The sequence below is a fragment of the Ahaetulla prasina genome, chromosome 1, assembly GCF_028640845.1.
Source record: "Ahaetulla prasina isolate Xishuangbanna chromosome 1, ASM2864084v1, whole genome shotgun sequence".
In the NCBI taxonomy this organism is placed as follows: Eukaryota; Metazoa; Chordata; class Lepidosauria; order Squamata; family Colubridae; genus Ahaetulla; species Ahaetulla prasina.
In genome coordinates this window covers 338457830-338480616 of record NC_080539.1, presented here as the reverse complement: position 1 = coordinate 338480616, position 22787 = coordinate 338457830, and the positions used below count along the sequence as shown (strand labels likewise).

At 38.9% G+C, this 22787-nt stretch overlaps 2 protein-coding genes across 2 annotated transcripts; both read left to right on the top strand.

The window, feature by feature from the left end:
- Positions 1-250: 250 nt before the first annotated feature.
- HSP90AA1 (heat shock protein 90 alpha family class A member 1) lies at positions 251-6539 on the top strand. The gene is made up of 11 exons (XM_058162725.1): positions 251-408; positions 1539-1697; positions 1785-2151; positions 2495-2628; positions 2966-3274; positions 3576-3741; positions 4148-4338; positions 4418-4565; positions 4920-5188; positions 5410-5743; positions 5836-6539. The coding sequence occupies exons 2-11, from the start codon at positions 1539-1541 to the stop codon at positions 5943-5945; spliced, it is 2187 nt and encodes a 728-aa protein (XP_058018708.1). The 5' UTR covers positions 251-408; the 3' UTR covers positions 5946-6539.
- Positions 6540-6657: 118 nt separating this feature from the next.
- LOC131187927 (uncharacterized) lies at positions 6658-20699 on the top strand. The gene is made up of 6 exons (XM_058162726.1): positions 6658-9653; positions 10923-10973; positions 11831-11894; positions 15897-16000; positions 18351-18888; positions 20564-20699. The coding sequence occupies exons 1-5, from the start codon at positions 9600-9602 to the stop codon at positions 18885-18887; spliced, it is 810 nt and encodes a 269-aa protein (XP_058018709.1). The 5' UTR covers positions 6658-9599; the 3' UTR covers position 18888; positions 20564-20699.
- Positions 20700-22787: the final 2088 nt, after the last annotated feature.

Genomic DNA, 22787 nt, shown 5'->3' with positions numbered 1-22787 from the left:
TGGGGGTGGAGGCGGTAGACCGGTGCATACTAACTCGTCAGGAGGAAAACGCTGGGGACCTTGACTGTCCAGTACAGGGAGCGCGAGCTCTCTCGCGCATAAAGACTAAGAAATTGAACTGACGTTGTACGTAGGCTGTCACCGAGGCCCTTTCCCACCCACAGTTTTCTTTGGCTCCTCCCCCTTCTTTCGCTGGAGAAAGTTCGGAAGAATGCCCGCCCTTCTCTCCGCCCCCCCCTCCCTTCTCTGTCAGTGAAGGTTCCCGATGGTTCTGGAAAGAGGCGGCGGCGCGGGTATATAAGGCGCACGGGAGGCGGGGGCTTCGCGCAGTGCAGCTCGCTGAGAGTTAGGGAGGTGCGGGTTTCTTCGGCGAACGGTCGTGCAGCTCGGTGATTTCACACCGTTAAGGTGAGGACGCGGCCGCTTTGGGACGGAGGTGGACGCTCAAGCCCAGGGTTTCTTCTCCCCCCCCCCATAAAGTAGTGCTGCCTTTCCCTCAAGAAGGCCGGGTTGAAAGACTAGAGGCGGCGAGAGCCCCAAGGACGCCGGGTTTACTTTGGGCCTTCAAACAGCTGACGGAAACCGAACAGCGAGACGGAGCGGCCGGTTTTGCCCCCACGCCTCACGGGAAGCGACGGCGGGTTGGGGAGAACGGAAGAAGGAACGAGGCGGTCGCTCTGCGGGAAAGACTTAAGACAAGTTACTTTATTTAAAGGAAAGGTGGGGGGGGGTAACATGGGCATGAGGAGCGACCTTGCTGCTTTCCCGACAAGATTCGCTTACAAAGGAAGCGAAGGGGGGTCGGATGAAAAAGGAGAAGCAATGTGGGACGGAGGAATGAATGGAAGAGCTTGCATGGCCGCCTGGGGGGTGGGGAGGACGACGAATGTTCTCGGCCGGGAAAGGAGGCGGGAGGCCAGGAAAGCGGCTGTCGTGGGGAAGAGGGAAGGCGGACGAGAGAGAGAGAGAGAAGAGGGGAGGGGGGGGAGAGAGCCGCTCTCCCGAGTTTGGCGGCGCGCGACCGACCAGCCTCCGCGTCGACGAGAGAATTGGCTCCTGGCGGCGCGTGGGGAGGGGGGGGGCGGCAAGAAGACTCTAGCAATTTCTAGAATTCTTACTTGTTTGGCTCGGCCGCCAGCAGGTGGCGCAGAGGTTGGCTGTGGAACCCTCGAGGCTTCTTGCCTGAGCGTTCAGCTTACTTTGTGTGGGTGGGTTAAATCAAGGGACCGGACATTTCCCTATACTGACGGGCATGAAGCGGTCTTTTTTTTTTCTTCTTCTTTCTTTTCATTTTTGTGCCGTTTCCAGTGTAAACACTTGCACCTTGCCAATAACTTGTAAAATGGAACTTGTTCCACCTCTTGCCTACCCAAATGTTTCAGTTCAACAGCCATGAACTTAATAGTATGCTCTCGACGCACTGCTTCGACTTTTTTGAAGAGGGTACTAAAACTAGGTCGTAACTATTTTAACTGCTTTTAAATCTATACGAGAAATAATATGTTAGAAAATCAATTTTGGCTTTCCTTTTTTGATAGATGCCAGAGGAAGTACAGACACAGGATCAACCAATGGAGGAGGAAGTGGAGACCTTTGCCTTCCAGGCAGAAATTGCTCAATTGATGTCCCTGATTATCAATACCTTTTACTCCAACAAGGAAATTTTTCTCAGGGAGCTGATCTCTAATTCTTCTGATGTAAGTACAATTTCTAAGGATCTAGAAAATACTTCATTCTTCTTCTTCATTATTATTATTTTCAATGGCTGTCTTGATATTTTGTAGGCTCTTGACAAAATCAGATATGAAAGTTTGACTGACCCAAGCAAATTGGATTCTGGAAAGGAGTTGAAGATAAGTCTAATTCCTAACAAACAGGACCGTACCCTAACCCTTGTGGATACTGGCATTGGGATGACCAAAGCTGACTTAATAAATAACCTGGGTACCATTGCCAAGTCTGGCACCAAGGCTTTTATGGAGGCTTTGCAGGCTGGAGCAGATATTTCTATGATTGGCCAATTTGGTGTTGGCTTCTATTCTGCATACTTGGTGGCTGAGAAAGTGACAGTGATTGCCAAGCACAATGATGATGAACAGTATGCCTGGGAATCTTCAGCTGGTGGATCGTTCACTGTCAGATTGGACAATGGTAAGAGTCCAATTACTATAAATGTAATTTAAGGATTAACATTAAGGGGCGGAATCTAAACTGCAGGTGTCAGGTCAGGTTTGAAAGCACTGAGAGAAGTAATGGAGAAGCAAAATTATTTGTTAGTAAATTTATATCCTATAATAATTGCTTAAATCTAATAGGAAACCTTACTGTATACATCAAAAGTATAGTGCTATAAATAATGCAGCATATTTTTGCTATTGCCATAATCTAGATTATTGTACATCTTGTATCAGTAATGTTCTTTTTTTTTTTAAATTGATCCCTTGTTTTATGGATCTTTTGGTGCAACAGTAATTAAGAATAATTTATTTTACAGGTGAGCCGCTAGGTCGTGGTACAAAAGTTATTCTGCATCTGAAAGAAGACCAGACTGAATACTTGGAAGAAAGGCGAATTAAGGAAATAGTCAAGAAACATTCCCAGTTCATTGGCTATCCAATAACACTCTTTGTGAGTAACTTGTTCTCAATAAAATAATATCTGAACCTTTGTATTTACCTAAGTGAAAATTGCTCTGAAGGTGTTAATGATAATTTTAAACTTAACTGCATAAAGGCCAATATACTTAATTGGAGCAATTTGACAACTGCTACATTTAGGTTACATTAGCAATACTAGAAGCAAATTTATAATGTGATATTAAGCATTTAATATGAACAAAGGATTGTCCTGGAGTTTATGCATAAATTTGCCTTGTTTATCTTTATCAGATTATCTTTCAGAAAATAGTTTCTTCGATCTGCTCTATCAGGCTCACCTTTTTCTGTTTTTAATGTGTTTAACATAGGTAGAAAAAGAGCGTGACAAAGAGGTGAGTGATGATGAGGCAGAAGAAAAAGAGGAAGAGAAAGAAGAAAAAGAAGAAAAGCCTGAAGATAAACCAGAGATTGAAGATGTTGGTTCTGATGAGGAAGAAGAAAAGAAGGATGGAGACAAGAAAAAGAAGAAGAAAATCAAGGAGAAGTACATTGACCAAGAAGAGCTGAATAAGACTAAACCAATTTGGACCAGAAACCCAGATGATATCACTAATGAGGAATATGGTGAATTCTACAAGAGTCTTACTAATGACTGGGAAGATCACTTAGCAGTCAAAGTAAGATTATTCTTTTGGGAATGGGCTATTTGTTCTTTATATGAATTTTAGGTGAAATTCAAAACTGGTGGTATATCCAGAATATAAAGTGGCTTGTGTTTAAAATATATTGACCCTTTTTCTAAGTAAACACTTTAAAATAATATGGAAATAATCCCCGTTGCTTAAACATAAATTTAGAAGAACATTTTCCATCTGATGCTATTACTGTATAATTCAAATAATTGAATCCTTTGATGTATTTTTTTTTTATAACTTTGATACCAAAGATTTTTGCTAATTAATTTCCTTTATGTTGCAGCACTTCTCTGTGGAAGGACAGCTTGAGTTCAGAGCACTCTTGTTTGTCCCAAGGCGTGCACCTTTTGACTTATTTGAAAACAGAAAGAAGAAGAATAACATCAAGTTATATGTACGCAGAGTGTTTATCATGGATAATTGTGAAGAGTTAATCCCTGAATATTTGAGTAAGTAGTTCTTTATCTGTTAAAAGTTGCAGGTTGCTACAAGGTCAAAAATAAGTAATTTGTGCTTAAGGTAGAGGGCCTGTCAGGTCATAGTTAATCTAGTTAAGTGCAGCAGCTTTTGAAAAAATCAGCACAAACATAAAACTTAAATTGAGTCAGTATTCTCTTTCTAGAAGGGGAAAGCATAACACTATTGACAAGATAATGGAATTAAGGCAGGAAATTTTCTAAAAGGGAAGCTTGCATTTATTATAATGGAAAACTTGTTCCACTTTAAGCTCCTAAGTTTCAAGTTACCACTTTAAGCTCCTAAGTTTTCAAGTTACCATAAAAACTTGTGTATCTTAAGAGGTTTTCTAAGCTACTCAGAAATAAAAACATGGTTATAATTTAATCTTATTTACAGACTTCATGAGAGGTGTTGTTGATTCAGAAGACTTGCCTCTGAATATCTCACGTGAAATGCTTCAGCAGAGCAAAATTCTGAAAGTGATTCGAAAGAATTTGGTCAAGAAATGTTTAGAGCTCTTCACTGAGCTGGCAGAAGATAAAGAAAACTACAAGAAGTTCTATGAGCAGTTTTCCAAAAATATTAAGGTTTGTTGGTTTGAAATCTTTACTTCATTTTTGCCATAAATGTTTGCATGCAGCTTACAAAAATTGAACTTTCTTGTAGCTTGGCATTCATGAAGATTCCCAAAACCGCAAGAAATTGTCAGAGTTATTAAGATACTACACTTCTGCCTCTGGGGATGAGATGGTATCACTAAAGGATTACTGCACTCGGATGAAGGAAAATCAGAAGCATGTGTACTACATTACTGGTGAGTACCTTCAGATCATCTGGTTTTTACTTCCAATTGGGCTTTAACTTGGATCATAATGATTACAGGTAGTCCTCGTTTATTTGTCATTACGATGAAAAAATACCGTTTGCTAGTCTGTAAAGCAAAGGAAAGTTGAAGTAAGATCACGAACAGTCATGCTTAGCAACTACTCTTATGGTTGCTAAATGAGGAATAGCACTAAAACTGCACCGCCATGGCTCTGTAGAGCTTTATTTTTGACTGTAAGTGTCTCTACCATGCTCATAGTTGTTGGGCAGTTCACATTAAAAGTTGAAAGATAAATTGGTTAAAATTCTGTTGAACTTTGCTGAAGGTAAATTTTTCTTTTAGGTGAAACAAAAGATCAGGTGGCTAACTCTGCATTTGTGGAGCGACTTCGTAAACATGGTTTGGAAGTAATCTATATGATTGAACCTATTGATGAATATTGTGTACAACAGTTGAAAGAATTTGAGGGGAAGACTTTGGTGTCAGTAACAAAAGAAGGTCTGGAGCTTCCTGAAGACGAAGAAGAGAAAAAGAAACAGGAGGAGAAGAAAGCCAAGTTTGAAAGTCTCTGCAAGATCATGAAAGATATACTTGAAAAGAAAGTAGAGAAGGTATGTATATTAAAGCCCCTGTTGTAAGTGAATAGAAGTTTTGTTGACAGCTCCTTCTTTATAAAACAACATGCTATCTATCTTTGACAAATTCAGTATGCTATATGGATTAGTCAAGAAGCAACTGAGGTTTCTTAAAAAATTGAAAAGGAAGTGAAATAATTGTAGCCTTCTATAGTGGTTGGGCTTTTCTCTGATTTAAGTACTCTTAATTCTTGTAGGTTGTAGTTTCCAACCGATTGGTTACTTCTCCATGCTGCATTGTAACCAGTACATATGGCTGGACTGCAAACATGGAGAGAATCATGAAAGCCCAGGCTCTCAGGGACAACTCCACAATGGGTTACATGGCTGCAAAGAAACATTTGGAGATAAATCCTGACCACTCTATCATTGAAACACTGAGACAGAAGGCAGAAGCAGACAAGAATGACAAGTCAGTGAAGGATCTGGTCATTCTTCTGTACGAGACCGCACTTTTATCTTCCGGCTTCAGTCTAGAGGACCCACAGACACATGCCAACCGTATCTATAGAATGATAAAACTTGGTTTGGGTAAGTTAATATTAGTAAAAATAAGGATACGTCTGAGTGTGCTGGGAGATCTTTCCATGGGGAAAAGTAATAATTGTGTTCACTTTATACAGGCATAGATGAAGATGATGCTACTACAGAGGAAACAAGCCCAGCAGTTACCGAAGAGATGCCACCACTGGAAGGAGATGATGACACTTCACGTATGGAAGAAGTGGATTAAATAACCCAGTTACCTGAAAGAAATGTGGATATTCCCTGTGTCCTTGGCTTTGAATAAGTTATGTTTTGTATATTATGAATGTTAACCTGCTGAAAATTCATGACACTTGTCTGCATTCCCTCTTTATATTTATTTTTTTGAAGATGTTATTCTTTTATTTTTGTTACATTTGCTTTTTTAGGTAATGTGGGATGCCATTGAGGGAATGTCTTTTCTTGATATATAACCCTGTATATTGGCAAATAAATACTTGGGTAGTTCATGGCAGGATTTTGTGCTGGTGGACAGAAAAAAGGGAGTAAGTGGGAAATCCAATTCTGCAAATGTTACAGTTAAGTCTCTGAAGTTATACAATTGAACACCTATATCATACAGTACCTGGTAACTAGGTATTTGGAACTGAATATTGTGGAATATTTAAAATCAGAATTCCAACCTGTTGATGTTTAGTTTTTATACTGTAAAAAAAAAGATTCTAAATTCCACACTTAACATAGAATAGAATCTACTGTAAATCTATTGTGTCTAATGCAGTTTTGCATGTATGATTCTACTCTGGAACTATCTAGTAGAAATAAAAATGTTCAAAATGAACTTGAGATAATGACTATTATTTATATATTTAATAACTAGTGCTTTTTTATTAGGGCTAACCATTTCATTTAAAATAAGAGTAGAAGATAATACCTTGTACAGGAATCCAGAATTTGCTTCCTAAAAAAGTCAGGAAAATATTCTAAAAATACTTCTGGTACCTCAAAACAGACATAGGCAGTATGGTAAATCCACATTGGTTTTATTTAAGAGTAACCGAGTTGGAAGGGACCTTTGGAGTCTTCTAGTCCAACCTCCTGCTCAAGCAGGAGATCCCAATACCATTTCAGACAAACTCGGCTGTCCGGTCTCTTCAAAGCCTCCAGTGATTTACTACCCACAGCTTCTGAAAGCAAGCTGTTCCACTAATTGTTCTGTCAGGACGTTTCTTCTTAGTTCTTAGGTTGTGCTTCTCCTTGATTAGTTTCCATCCATTGCTTCTTGTCCTGTCTTCAGGTGCTTTGGAAAAGAGGTTCCTCTTTGTGGCAGCGCCTTCAATTTTGGAACACTGCTAGTTTTTGTTTTTTTTTCCAGAAGACTAGGCATACCCGATTCCTGCAACCATTCTTCATATGTTTTAGCCTCCAGACCCCTTACTGTTCTTTTTATATTGTGGCAACCAAAACTAGATTCAATATTCCAAGTGTGGTCTTACCAAGGCATTTACAAAGTTCTAATAATTCAGTGATCTTGTTATTCTTTACTGATCCATGTAAGAAATACTGTGATAAGGATAGCTAAAATCTGAAGGGTACAGGTGAGGATCTGGTTCTGATCTAGATCTAGAAAAGTATGGTACTTGGGAAGTGGTTGGGTTCAAAATGCTTAAATATAATATAGAACAAACCTGATTTTTTCTCTCCCCTACCCCCCCCCTTTTTTTTTTTGTCCTGGACTCAAATCTTCAACCTTGCAGTAGCTAGTGAGAATAAGTTGCTGTGCTTTATTTTCCAAAATAAAATTAATTTTATTTAGATTTATAGATTCATTATAAGATTCTAACAGATTCCTGACTTCTTTTTTTGCCATCATAGATCAATAACAACTCTTCTAAAATGTGCTTCGTGTACTTCATGTACCTACTGTGCAAACCTTGGCAAAGTAGCCAATAACTGGTTACTGGCAGGATAAGGGGACCTGAATCCCTTTCGTTTACATGAAAGCTGGTAGCGCTAGGGCAACTGTTGGCTATGCATGATGACAGTATTATATTTTACTAGCATAGAATTTTTAACAAAAAGTAGCAGGAAAAATGAAATTGAGAAAAAGTATGATAGATAAAACGTTATAGCAGTTTACATATGTCAATGCTTCCCCAGCAGGGTTACATCACAATTCATTTCCCATATTCAATCCTTTTCAGTCAACCATTCCAGATATCAAGCCATTTTTACCAATTTCAGTAAATGTCCATAAAGGTAACAACACACAGTTGCATACGTAATCAAACATCCAATTTTTGTTTTTGCTAGTTTTGTCATTCATTGTGGATAATAAAGCTGTTTTTCCAGCTTTGTACAAAAAACTTCGCTTTTCCAAATCCAATCTTGCCTATTTTTTCTAATTGGCTATAAATCCTAATAGAAAAAAAATATGGTTTCATTTAAATTATTAGTATCATGTGCATATTTTCACAAATTACCATGTCAAGTCCGTTCATGCATTCCAGTTTTCTGGCAGTTAAAATTTGACCAGTCCCTGACCAGAAATCAAATATATAATAATGTTCAATATTGACATTTCATTGAGGTCCTAATGGAGACTTTCCACATGGCTTCATTGCTAGATGACAGGAATTTGCAACTATACATCACTTCTGGGATTCTTCCAATAGCTCAAAGCTATCAAAGTGATACTTAGGGTTGAGTTAAATAAAACATCAGAATAAATCTTACATTATGAAATCAGTGTAAGAGTCTTCTAAAATGGTTGAAGTGCATATATGATACTGAAAATTGTTAGTGCAGAAAGCTAAGGAATTTGGCCCAGTTTAAGAATATGCAGTATGTATTACTTTTTACATTTCTATTGTAAAATTTTAGTCGAGTGATTAGGGAAAACAGGAAATACTGTATTCAGAGGTCATAATTATAACTACTTGCACTGATAACATGCTGCATATTTTTATTAGTTTTCAAATGATTTTCTTACAAAATACTGATACTCTTAGGAGGGTAACTTCATATTGATGAGTGATGTCATAATAGAGAATATTCCATAGCATGCTGTTATAGAAACAACTATAACATGGCATGGAATGATTGGCTTGATGTTAGATACCTTGCTTGCATTTAGATGTCTGATTGTCTTGCAAGTTAGATACATTGGCTTGAGTTTGGAGTGTCATAAAGTTAACTGAAAGGTAGGCTCATTCTAGTTGGAATGATTATGATATGAAAGCATTAGTTTACCATTCATGGCTTAGTAGATAGATAGGAGTTAGGTTAACTCACCTGGGAGGCAATTTGCTTCATTCTCTGCAAAAACAGTGTAAACTAGTTGTTATTCTTAATAGCCAATTCCTTTTTGATACACCCAAAAAAGATTTGGGAGAACATAAAGTGAAGCATAGAAGTCACAGCAGGAGAGTGTTTGTCTTTTTCTCCATCTCCTGCAATTCTGCTCCAACTTGTTTTTCGTGTCATTCTCACTACACCTGTTGCCAGTTACTTTCTTTCCCGAAAATGATAAGGCTCCATGAAAACTGGAGAGGAAAAGCTTTTCTGCTTTTATCCCCACTATACAATTACAAAACATGATTTGTTTAGGGCCTACAAACTATTTTGGGCAGACATTGTAGTCACAATATGTGGGAGTAACATTCAAACCTCTTTCAGGTGTTTGGCTTCTCCAAACCCCTCTTTGGTGTAAGAAAGGCACAAGTAGACAATAAGGTCATTGGTTTTCAGTTAACTTAACTTCCAGCTATGTGCAATAATGGGTGAAAACATGACAAGTCTATAGAAATCACCACCACTTTGGATATGGGAATCTGGTAGAAGGTCATCCTTCAGCAAGGTTTCATCCTGCCCCCTAATTTTGTTTAGACTTCAACTCTTAATGGATTTTACCAAGTTTCCAGACTGTATGGAGGGACTCGGAGACAGATTCATGGTAAACAGTTTTATTTTCCTGTCCTTAAATGTCCCCCTTAAGTATTAATATATTTGGTAATATATGAAACATATAATACTCTGCAAAATTTATAAAACAAATCATTGTTATAGTTTTTTACATTCAGTATTACATACTGAAGTATGATAATATTTTGTATTATCTGGCAGAGACCCAGTTTAGTATAGTGGTTAAGACACCAAGCTAGAAATTGGGAGAATGAATTCTAGGGACCAGAGGTTTAGTCTTCCAAGCTTTTGGACTCATGTTGGAACCCATCTTCAAGGAACTTCTCTCTAGCAGAGAGTGCGCTATTCTGTATGTGGCATGTATATGGTGCCTGATTGTGTGTGGCTTTTCAGTTATTGATTTGGAGTTATTGATTGATTTAGTTATTGTGGGCCAGCTATTAAGTCATTCACTGCTGTTTCCTGCTGCTGCCAAGCCCTCACCTCCTAAATAATTGATAAACTGGTGATAAATCAAGCCCCCCTAAGTCCGTAAACTTGGAAGACTAAACCTCTAGTCCCAGTGATCCACCCAGATTGGATCCTGCAACATTGTCCTGGGACATGTATATTCGCCTTCATTTGCCATGCTATCTAATTTGGCCTGTGTCAACCAGTAGAGTAGATATAGTACAGACAAAAGAAAAGAGGTCTTCATTTCACAGTCAGTTGATGTGTAGAACTGGCTACCAACAGCTATAGAAAGTATATACCATTTTCCAACTTTATAGAGCAGATACAATGAACAACCGTAGTTGTCCAATTTTGTTATTCTGACCATGGTTTATGGTGTCCAAGATTGATGGGAACTGGACTCCAATAGTATAATGCAGGGGTCTTCAACCTTGGCAACTTCAAGACTTGTGGAGTTCAACTCCAAGTTCAACTCTGGGAATTGAAGTCCACAAGTCTTAAAGTTGCCAAGGTTGGAGACCCCTGGTATAATGGACCTCTCCTGAATTAAGATAAAAAACATTAAAAACATTGGTAACGTTAAGATATTATATCATAATACATTAAAAACAGAGTATAGAAATTCATGGAAAAGAACTTAGTCAGCCATTATGGTATTTATACCTAGCTTATATTCTGGAAGATCACCTGAATACCAAGTGGTTGAAATATTTTTAGAAATCTATTACCTTCTTGTAATCAAAAGTAACTAGTTTTGCACTTTTAGAAATAGATTGTAATAAAACTATTTTAAGAAACAGTATTTTAGTATAGTTAACCAAGTTATTGGTTCTTTTCTCCAAATTAGAAATGTTCAGTGGAATCTAGGACAAGACCAAACTGTGAAGCCAATTTTAAGGTAAAGAATGCTGCTTCTAACTGCAACTCTTCTTGGCCCTGAAGGTTGGAGGAAGGAGGGGGAAAAGTCTTTGCTTTGAAAATTCCACAATGAGATTTTCAAGTGCACCCAATATTTTATTATTAATCTAAAGGGAAGTAAAGTTCAGAGTATCTACCTCCTCTGAAGTAAGATGCAGATGGAACAATTGTAATAATTGTAAAAATTATGGTGATAATTTCTATGATATTCTTTTATAATAAGAATTATATGGTTTGTATCTACGTATTAGACAACGGGTGTCAAACTTGTGGCGTCACAATGTTGTCACATGACATATCGTGACATTTTCCCCCTTCGCGGAGCTGAGGTGGGTTTGGCCTGCACATGAAGCATCAGGCCCACAGGCTACCAGTTTGACACCCCTGTATTAGATAGATATATATATATGTGCTTGAATAATATTTGCATTAGGCAAGTATATACAGAATTGTAACTATATTTTTTTCTTTGTCATATTTCACATTTTTTTGTTAAAACACTTTTTATGTGTTCCCTTTTTCATCTACTTATTCTATTCTATTCTATTCTATTCTATTCTATTCTATTCTATTCTATTCTATTCTATTCTATTCTATTCGGTCCGAACCGGGAGCATTTCACCCCTGATCTGCAGTCTTTTGGAAAAACAGAGAAATAATGGATCCATTTCAGCTCACTGGTTCTATTATTTGTATGGTACCTTTTCAAGCAATTCATGTAACAGTATATTATTGCAAGGTTCCAGAGTAATTTTAGGCAGGAACAGATCACACAGTTCTAAAAATAGCTCTAAAATATTCTTGTGAGTTTTTATGAACTAATTTTGTGTGGAACAGGTTATGCTGCATATGCCTCCAGATGGACTCCAAGAAAAAACAGGTCATGTGACACATGAAGTAGGTTTGTATATTTTTCAGCTTTATTATATAATATTTCAATCAATGTCAATTCTATAAATGGACCAAGGCTTGAATGGAGCTTAGAGTCTTGTATTATAATCATAGGATGTATTTGAAACAGTGCATGAGATGAATAACCATGCACTCATTCTTCTTAACATGAATAATAGAATAGAATAGAATTCTTTATTGGCCAAGTGTGATTGGACACACAAGGAATTTGTCTTGGTGCATATGCTCTCAGTATACATAAAAGAAAAGATATATTCGTCAAGAATCATAAAGTACAACAATGATAGTCATAGGGAACAAATAAGCAACCAAATCATATTAGGAAGCAGTCAATATAAATTGTAAGGATACAAGCAACAAAGTTACAGTCATATAGTCATAAGTGGAAGAAGATAGGTGATGGAACGATGAGAAGATTAATAGTGTAGATTTAGTAAATAGTTTGACAGTGTTGAGGGAATTATTTGTTTAGCAGAGTGATGGCATTCAGGAAAAAACTGTTCTTGTGTCTAGTTGTTCTGGTGTGCAGTGCTCTATAGCGTCATTTTGAGGATAGGCGTTGGAACAGTTTATATCCTTAATTAGGACAAAGCTGGGATTTGGACATATATATATAAATTTGCATTCTTGTTTGCCAGCTGAAACTTTCTTCCCCAGTTGTGTTGAGACTATAGCTCCTAGAATTCCTTTCCAGCATACATTCCAGTTCTTGGATTTATAGGTACAACACAACAGAGTCAATTATGGCAAGTAAATTGGTTCGAAGGTATTCTCTGATCAGGACTGAAGATGTAGGACTAAACTAGCAAATTGCATCTGCCAAAGAATGTAGGTGGGCAGTGCAACTGCTTTCCATCGGAAGATTTCACATCAAGAATGTTGGCAACTAATTACAGGCATTTTATTCTCTGCATCATTAGGGGTTGCTTGGCAGCAAAGGCCAGGAAACACCGGCCAGATTTGAAACCGCCAATGTGAATAGCTGTTAGGTCCCAAGTCAACATCTAAATGGCTGGTTTCCAAAGATCTATAAAATGTCTTAACAAATTGTAATTTTTAATGTGACAAAAGGAAAAAAATATTAAATGTATGTCTGGAGAGTATTCACATTAACTCCAATTCATTTTTTTTCTACCTTAAATATAAACAAATTTGAATTTGAATAAATAAATAAATTTGAATAAATAAATAAATAAATAAACAAAATTTGCCCTACTTTCATTCGTAAGAGGCCTCCCTCTGTACTATTTAAAAAGCAAATATAGCTCTTGAATCGGAAAAAAAACCTGAGCATTCCTGTTATAAAGTCTCAGTCTGAACCAATTGTGGCTCATCAAGCATGAATCTGGCCTATAGATACAAAGCCTGATTCTACTCTGGACCATTAGTCTTGCAGTCTCCTGAATTATATTAAACTTCCTTTATAATTCTCCTTTTCCAGTCCAATTCTTCTAAACAGACTGTAAAATGTGAAAATCGGATTTATTGCACATTGACTGGGATCCAGATATGCGCATGGATCACATTGCAATGGCTTTGAAAATGATGCTGGACCATTAATTCTTCCATCACTCCAATATTCTTCATAAATATTTTCTTTAACAGACCCTTTTTCCAATGCGAGTTATATAGCGATTTATTGCTATATATAGCGATTTATTGCTATTCTGTGTCCTTGTTCCCATAAGTGCTTAGCTGGATCAATGGGAGGCTCGTTTGATCCACACCCTGGAATTACATTGAGCCCTAATTATGCACAGGATTGAATTAACTCCCATCAATTGAGAAATATCTACCTCCTGTTAGTTTGCATGGTATGCCAATTACTAATCATCAAAGAAAAGGAGGAGAGGAAAACCCACAGAAACAGAGAGCTTCTTCATGGACTGCACTCACTGCCAATACCCGTCTCCCTCACACAGATTGGCTGTAAAGGCCAGAACATGCTCATTGCTACTTGCCCGGACAATGAGGAAGTGGTAGGTGAGGTAATGAAGCCTTGACAATGTTCTCCCCCTGCAAAGACTTCATGGGATACCAGACTTATCTTGGAGAAAGTGGCTGGAGCTGATGTTCTAAAAATGGCCATTTTGGACAGTGTTACTGCATTTTGTCAGAATTCACCGCTAGGAAAACCTTGACTGCATTGACAATATGGTAGTTTGGTTTAATGCAAGACAGTCCTTAAAACAAGATGCCAGTTTGGACCGTCAGTTTTGTAGGTAACGAAAAATCAAAGTCTAACTGGGCCCAAGTTGAGTGAGTTACTTTTCAGAGAAAGATATTTGCGTAGTGTCAAAACAAGAAATTATAAAAAGATAAAAAGAGATCATTCCAAGTGTGAGAAATGTAACACAGAAGCAAATGTAGTAGGTTTTCAAATGTAGAATTAGGTTTGCAATCCAAGGTCCTTCCTGTCCATTGCTGGTACCTGGAAGAGATTCTGATGATGGGGCAAAGGCAGCAGGCTAGATTCCTGCCCCATCAAGATTCCTGAGATCTGTCAAAAGAAAGGGATGGTAGTTGCATGGCTTTATCTTCTCTGAGCTGGGTGTATTTCATCATTCCCCATTCTAGGATCCAAGAACAAGTTTGTTTATCAAATATTTCTATCCTGGTACTCCACAGCTGAAGTCAAGTTTCAGCTTCTATACGTTAGATTAAGTGGAACTCTGGAAATTGTAACCGAAGAGCATTAGCTTGGGACAGTCTGAAATACATATCATGGTGCTTGATATTTATGGAATTCCTTGGCCATCTATAAAATGGGGTGTGTAAAATGGATATCTGTAAAATAGCACCTAAGTTCTCTCTATGTTTGCTCTTCTTCTCTCTTTTTAATAAAATAAAATAAAATGAATGAGAGCAAATCTCCATCCCATTCTTTGCAGAAGAAACACCTACTATTAATGAAGGAAAAATTGCTAACTCTTGTCTTGATAGATCATTGGAAAGTGGTACCATAGAATAAAAATCAAAACATATTCAAGAGTCTTAACAGTCCTTTTATGGTTCTTGTTCATAATTCCATTATACCCCCAACTGAATCCAAACCGAAATGAAAGCAACATGGACAAATAGCAATAGCATTTAGACTTATATATTGCTTTACAGTGCTTTATAGCAGTTTAATAGCTTATTGCCTCCTACAATCTGGGTCCTCATTTTACCAACCTTGGAAGGATGGAAGGCTGAGTCAACCTTGAGCCGGTCAGGATCGAACTCCTGGCAGTGGAAGGCAGCATTAGCCTGCAATACTGCTTTCTAACCACTGTGCCACTACAGCGCTAAAACTGCATAAATAGAACACTATTCTTTACATTTGATAATTAGCATATGCTTTACATATGGAAAGAGTTCTACTCAAGCCCTATTTAACAAAGTTTGTACCTCCCAAATGAGAGCAAGACTATGTCAAATATATCTGTTCACCAATAGCAGGCACATTGGTAAGCTCCTCTAGAGCAGGGGTCTCCAACCTTGGCCACTTTAAGACTTGTGGAATGCAACTCCCAGAATTCCTCAGCCAGCAAAGCTGGCTGAGGAATTCTGGGAGTTGAAGTCCACAAGTCTTAAAGTGGCCAAGGTTGGAGAACCCCTACTCTAGATAACTAGATCAGAGAGACTCCATTGCATGTGCAGCTATGTGAAACCAAATCTTCCTATCAGTGCATGAAGCCCCCTCTCTGCAGGAATTCATACTTGGGTCCTGGGTTCTCTATCAAAAGCAAGGAAACAAAGATTAGCCATTTGAGAAGAAATGGCCAGCTTGGAAGGACCTTCTCTACTTCAAAATGCAGCAGCTAGTTGTATTTAAAAAATTTTTTTAAAAAAAAAAGCCTACAAGCATTGACCATTAAAATAGCAATGAAATAACTTCTTACCTCAATGCACTTGTTAAAAAAACTTCCAAGGCTAAAGACAAAGATAATCTCTTTGCACAGCCATAACTATATGTTGACCAAAACATTTCCTTTCTGGTTCTTTGCAGACCAACACTGGAAGAGAAGAAACTGCACCAAAGGAGCATTTAATGTCATTGCCACAACTGGATCCATGAAACTGCGGAAAAGAAGGACAAACTTGACCCACAAGGTACCCTAAGGGTTTTCTCTTGCTGCGGGGAGAAGGGAAAAGGTATAAGGCTGGTCATACCCGAAAGATACAGATAGTGACAAGTCTTGTGTGCCAGAAATCTCCCCCTCTCCCCAATGTTGTTTTCTTTCAAATCATTCCTGCTCACATCATAATATAGCAAGGTTGGTATGTTATAAATCCTTGTTACACAAAGGCAGAATAGTTAGAATAGAATAGAGTAGAGTAGAGTAGAGTAGAGTAGAATAGAAGAATAGAATAGAATAGAATAGAATAGAGTAGAGTAGCGTAGCGTAGCGTAGCGTAGCGTAGCGTAGAATAGAAGAATAGAATAGTAGAGTAGAAGGACTAGGGGAGACATGATAGCTGTGTTCCAATATCTCAGGGGTTGCCACAAAGAAGAGGGAGTCGGGCTGTTCTCCAAAGCACCTGAGGGTAGAACAAGAAGCAATGGGTGGAAACTGATCAAGGAAAGAAGCAACTTAGAACTAAGGAGAAATTTCCTGACAGTTAGAACAATTAATAAGTGGAACGACTTGCCTGCCAAAGTTGTGAATGCTCCAACACTGGAAATTTTTAAGAAAATGTTGGATAACCATCTGACTGAGATGGTGTAGGGTTTCCTGCCTGGGCAGGGGGTTGGACTAGAAGGCCTCCAAGGTCCCTTCCAACTCTGTTGTTATATTATATTATATTATATTATATTATATTATATTATATTATTATATTATATTATATTATATTATATTATATTATATTATATTATATTATATTATATTATATTATATTATATTATATTATATTATATTATATTATATTATATTATATTATATTATAGAAAATAGAATAGAATAGAACTGAATAGAATAGAATTGAATTGAATTGAATTGAATAGAATTGAATTGAATTGAATTGAATTCTTTATTGGCCAAGTGTGATTGGACACATAAGGAATTTGTCTTTCGTGCATATGCTCTCAGTGTACATAAAAAGGGGTTAAAACACAGAAGTAAAAGCCACATATTTACAATCAAAATCAGTGTATCACTAAAGCAATGAATTCAGACTTGGAACTGTTTAAATAAACCTCCCCAGTGTGGTATCATCCTCCAGAGGAAAGTCCTTGATTGGGTTGTCTCAGTATTATGGAAGTTAGGAACAACGTATCTCGGTGGCACAAAGTTGGAGGAGACCTCTTTTGCTCCAGAATTGCCTCCCAACTCCTGATCCGCATCTGAAGGGTAGGAACAAGTTGTACTAGCTAGACAAATGTCTATGGAGATTCTCAGTCATCCAGGTTATGGCTGTTTCAAAGGTGCTTTTCAAGAGGCAACTGGCCTTCTGGGTTTTTCTTTGAAGCGAAACAGCTTCTCATCCAAGAAGCTCATCAGAACTGAAGAAGCTTCTTAGATGAGAAGCAAAACATCTTTAAAGAAAAACCAGAAAGTCCAGTTAACTCTTGAAAAGGCAGCTTTGTACTAGACATCTATGACCTCAGCCCTATTGCAACATGGAAACATGATAATGCAGGTTTATATAATACCAGTAGGTTTGTTATAACCGGCTTTATATAATTTTATATTATTTCCTCTAAGAAAACATTGAAGCTCATACCCACTTTTAAAGCATAAAAATAATAATCAGGGGAAACAGAATTCCAGAGGACAGTGTCACCACAGGGAAAGACCCATTTGAGAATATCTGCCAGATGCCAATCGGTAAATGATGGCACAATTATCTTTTGCTAAGTATCCAAATTGTCCAGATTTATAATGCAAAATTATCTGATGTTTATCCTATTCTCTCCAGAGAACAAGCAAGGTCAACTGAATCACATGCCCTTTGTCTTCTCCTTTGTCATTAGTCACTATTTCTGGAAGCATGTCAATAGATGACTTTGAATAACATATGACTTTGAATAACATATGACTTTGAATAACATAACATACAAATAACTTTGAATAACAAGTCTAGCATGCAAATAGACATTTGTCTTCTAATCAAACCCTCATTGAGAGATGGGCAACTTGTGGCCCTATTTTTGGTTTTCATTAAAAATGCAACATGTAGAGTTGCAAGTAACATCACTGGGTTTCCACCCCAGGTTGATTTAGTAGGAGAATATTCACTGGCTGGTGGAGAATATATTGTTAATGGTAGGAACACTGAGTAAAAAAAGATCTGTTGAGCTGTTTCTCCTAAATACATATCTGAAAATACAATAGAACAACATCCTCTTTGTTTGAACCTCTGATTACCTGAATGGTTTAGATTCCTTTTTCTCCCTGTGTTTCATCCTTTTGTTTGAAATATTTATACAATAATACCTAATGCTGCTTTACTCTAACAGCTTTCAGATTCTGGTTGCAGATTCTGGGAAGAATTTTCAATTCATCTTGATCATACCGCAAGCTTTTATAAGTACTCCAGGTATCAAAATGCTAATGTTTCCGTCACTGATCTGATAGAGGAATTGAAAATAGAGGACCAAAATTCTCTGTCTGCACTGCCTACAGCTCGGCTTCCTTCCACAGAAAGTCCCAATGACATTGATATGGAACCCACCAGTGATCTCCAAACAGCAAGTGAGATGATGAATCTTCCCCAGAGATATTCCAGGACTGCAGAACCTTCCACAGGGTTGGGAGCTTTTACTGATGCAGCAGGACTGATACCTGATCACCCCTCGCTCATGGATGTTGAGTTTTCAGAATCTGCAGGACTGACATCAAATCCTGCGGTGGCTCCTTTGCCCCTGCTAGCAGGATCTGATGGTGACATTGTGATGCATGATGAAACAATGATCAGGAAGTCAAAAGGGATACCAATCCTAGAACGAGTTGGGGAAACACTACGGCAAAAAAAACTGCGTGTCACCCAGGCTTGAGGTAGAAAATGGATATTTGTTAACATTATATGTAATAGAAGAGCAGTGACAATATGTGGTGGGTTGGGTAGTGCAATGGAAGCAAAAAAAATTTTTTTCCCCAAATTTTGCTCCTTTCATTTTTTTCTTGCTGTTTTCTTCTCTGTGTCCTTTTGTAAGCAGAAAACTTGTCCATTTTTGTATGTATGTGTGTGTGTGTTCCACAGAACAGAGGTCTCCAACCTTGGCAACTTTAAGCCTGGCGGACTTCAACTCCCAGAATTCCCCAGCCAGCTTTTCAGGGAGTTGGAAGTCCACCAGGCTTAAAGTTGCCAAGGTTGGAGACCCCTGCCATAGAAGACATGTAACAGGGCAGACCCCTACATTTCCTTTCAGTCCTCATCCAAGTTTAGTGGATGACAGAAAATAAAAAGTAGCCCTCCTTCCCAATTCCTTGGCTGCCCTACCCTAAGACTTTTGAATGAGCTACAGACTGTTCCAACTGTCTTGGATACTGTAATAATTCTAGTCGTGCTTGGAGATGATGGGAGTTTTTCAGCCTCACATAATTGAAGAGCAGAAGGTTGAGGACTGTTGAAAAAATATATATACAACCACATAGAATCAATAAACTGACTTAGCAAGGGGGCAACTGTTATTTTATTATTATTATTTTAAGTTATTAGAACCCATTTTTCCTCCAAACAATATAGGAACCCCCCCCTCTCCAAATGTTAGCCACTGTTAGCCAAGTATTAGCCGTTGTAACGATGTTGAGATTCCAACTGATGGGAATGTTCATGTCGTTTTCTTTAGTAGTGTAACAGTTAAAGAGGAGTCTCTTACTTGTGTATTTATACTAAATTGGACCCAGACTATGTTTGCATCCCCAGAGGGAAAACTCCTGTGTAACAGCAATGTGCACATTTCCGTTTTTAACCCACAGTCCCTCTGGGCACATATTTTATCCAAGGTTTCAGATTTACCATGTCATGCAAACTCAAAATGATGCATATTTGGATTCTTTAACCATACCTCTGATAAGCAAACTTTGGGGCACATGAACACGATGTATGTTATGTTAAGCATGCTGTGTACAGTCTCCATGCATCCTACATTTAGTTGCATTTTTCTATGGTTTTTCTTACTGAGTGCAGTTTTACTATTAGGAAGCACCAGGGGTGGGCTTCAAAAATTTTAGCAAGAGGTTCTCTGCCTGGTTGCTGGGTGGGCATGGCCATGGTGGGTGTGGCCTAGTTGGCCTTGTGCACCACAGCGGGGGGGGGGGCTTTTTGCCCTCCCCAGGCTCTGGAGGCTTTTCTTGAGCCTCCGGGAGGGCGAAAACGGTCTCCCCAGGCTCTGGAGCCCTCTGGAGGCAGGAAACAGAACTTCCAGTAGGCCCGTTTTTTGCCCTCTCCGAGCCTCCATGTGCGCCCTGCACTTATCTGCATCCCAAACAGGCCGCGTAGAGACTCCAGGGAGGGGCAGGGTGGGGTAGGCAGGGCCAGCCAAGAGTGGGATTTGGGGGTTCTCCAAACTGCACAGAATCTTAGCTAGAGGTTCTCCCAAACCTCTGCGAACCCCTAACAGCCCACCCCTGGGAAGCACCAAAGTTGTATATATTCTTAATAATTTTAATTTTGTGGCAATGGAACAATACTGAAAATGGCTTATTGTCTCACTTTCCGTTTTTGCAGTGATGTTGAAATAAACCCCACGGCTCCTTTGGGGTCTTTTCTACTGTCTGTGAATGCTTAACTCTGATGAGCATTAATGGATTTTCACAGCTTCACAAATAAGACACGTTATAAAATAGCTGCGGTGAAATAAAACAAAAGATGGAGAAAAACGTATAGCTGAGTTTTTGTGTATGTATGTGAAAAAAGAAATTAAATATTCTAATCAATCAGAAAAGGGCTGGAAGAGACCTTGGAGGTCTTCTAGTCCAACCCCCTGCCCAAGCAGGAGACCCTATACACATTGGTGAAATTCAATTTTTTTACTACCAGTTCTGTGGGCGTGGTTTCGTGGGCATGGTGTGGCTTGGTGGGCGTGGCAGGGAAGGCTGTTGCAAAATCTCCATTCCCACCCCACTCTGGGGCCAGCCAGAGGTGGTATTTACTGGTTCTCTGAACTACTCAAAATTTCCACTATTGGTTCTCCAGAACCTGTCAGAACCTGCTGGATTTCACCCCTGCCTAAACAAAGCTAATATAATTGACTTGGTTGTATATACAGAGGCATAGAATCAAAATCACATAAAGTATTAGTACTGCTTTATAAAAACCTTAGTAAGACCACACCTGGAATACTGCATCTAGTTTTGGTCACCGCATTACAAAAAAGATCTTGAGACTTTGGAAAAAATGCAAAGAAGAACAAGTAGGATGATTAAAGGCCTGGAAACTAAAACATATGAAGAATAGTTGCAGGAACTGGATATGGCTAGTCTAGAGAAAAGAAGGACTTACGGGGACATGATAGCAGTATTCCAATATTTGAGGAGCTGCCATAAAGAGGAGTTGAGTCATTTTCCAAAGCACCAGAGGGCAGGAAAAGAAACAATGGATGGAAACTAATCAAGGAGAGAAGCAACCTGGAATTAAGGAGAAACTTCCTAACAGTGAGGACAATTAACCAGTGGAACAGCTTGCCACCAGAAGTTGTAGGTCCTTCATTACGGAGGTTTTAAAGAAGAGATTGGATAACCAATTGTCTGAAATAGGATCTCCTGTTTGAGCAGAGGGCTGGACTAGAAGATCTCCAAGGTCCCTCCCAAGGTCTGTTCTGAATCTGATTCTATTCTGATTCAGACTCATTGGAAAAGTCCCTGATGTTGGGAAAGATTGAAGGCAAGTGGAGAAGGGGACGGCAGAGATGAGATGGTTAGATAGTATCATTGGCGCAAGTGGACATGACTTTGGGCAGACTCCAGGAGACAGTGGAGGGTAGGGGGTGGGGGTGGGGGATGGCTGGCTGTGGTCCATGGTGTTGTGAGGAGTCGCACACAATTTAGTAACTGAACAACAATCAAGACCAACACTATCATTGGAATGCAATACATTATACATCTAGAAAAAGCTCAATATTACAGGTATTCCTCGACTTATTGAGCCACAACTGAGCCCAAAATATCTGTTGCTAAGCCAGGCAATTGTTAAGGGAACTCTGCCCCATTTTATGACCTTTTTTTGCCATAGTTGTTAAGCGAATCATTGCAGTTAAGAAAGTCGTCATCATTAAGCCACTCTGGCTTCTCCCATTTCATTTCATTTCATTTATTTGATTTTTATACCGCCCTTCTCCCGAAGGACTCAGGGCGGTGTACAGGCAAACAAAAACAAACAAGACACTATATATAAAATGTAAATTAAAAAACTTATTATAATTTGCCTAAAAATTTAAAAATATATAAAAACTAAAACCCCGTTTAAAATTAATAATAACTATAAAATCCATAAAAGTTAACCCAGCCCTGCGCGAATAAAAAGATGTGTCTTCAGTTCGTGGCGAAAGGTCCGAAGGTCAGGTATTTGGCGTAAACCCGGGGGAAGCTCGTTCCAGAGTGTGGGAGCCCCCACAGAGAAGGACCTTCCCCTGGGGGCCGCCAGCCGACATTGCTTGGGGGACGGCACCCTGAAAAGTCCCTCTCTGTGTGAGCGTACGGGTCGGTGGGAGGCATATGGTAACAGTAGGCGGTCCCGTAAGTACCCAGGCCCTAAGCCATGGAGCGCTTTAAAGGTCATAACCAAAACCTTAAAGTGCACCCGAAAAGCCACAGGGAGCCAGTGCAGTCTGCGCAGGAGAGGTGTTACATGGGAGGTACGCGACACTCCCTCTATCACCCGCGTAGCTGCATTCTGGACTAGCTGAAGCCTTCGAGTACACCTCAAGGGGAGCCCCATGTAGAGAGCATTACAA

Bases quoted from the DNA above. Each gene is read 5' to 3' on its own strand.
- HSP90AA1 (XM_058162725.1), top strand. From the start codon at position 1,539: ATGCCAGAGGAAGTACAGACACAGGATCAACCAATGGAGGAGGAAGTG. The intron at 2,629-2,965 runs GTGAGTAACTTG...TGTTTAACATAG, and splicing joins GCTATCCAATAACACTCTTT to GTAGAAAAAGAGCGTGACAA. The intron at 4,339-4,417 runs GTTTGTTGGTTT...ACTTTCTTGTAG, and splicing joins AGTTTTCCAAAAATATTAAG to CTTGGCATTCATGAAGATTC.
- LOC131187927 (XM_058162726.1), top strand. From the start codon at position 9,600: ATGGATTTTACCAAGTTTCCAGACTGTATGGAGGGACTCGGAGACAGA. The intron at 10,974-11,830 runs GTAAAGAATGCT...TGTGTGGAACAG, and splicing joins ACTGTGAAGCCAATTTTAAG to GTTATGCTGCATATGCCTCC. The intron at 16,001-18,350 runs GTACCCTAAGGG...TTACTCTAACAG, and splicing joins GGACAAACTTGACCCACAAG to CTTTCAGATTCTGGTTGCAG.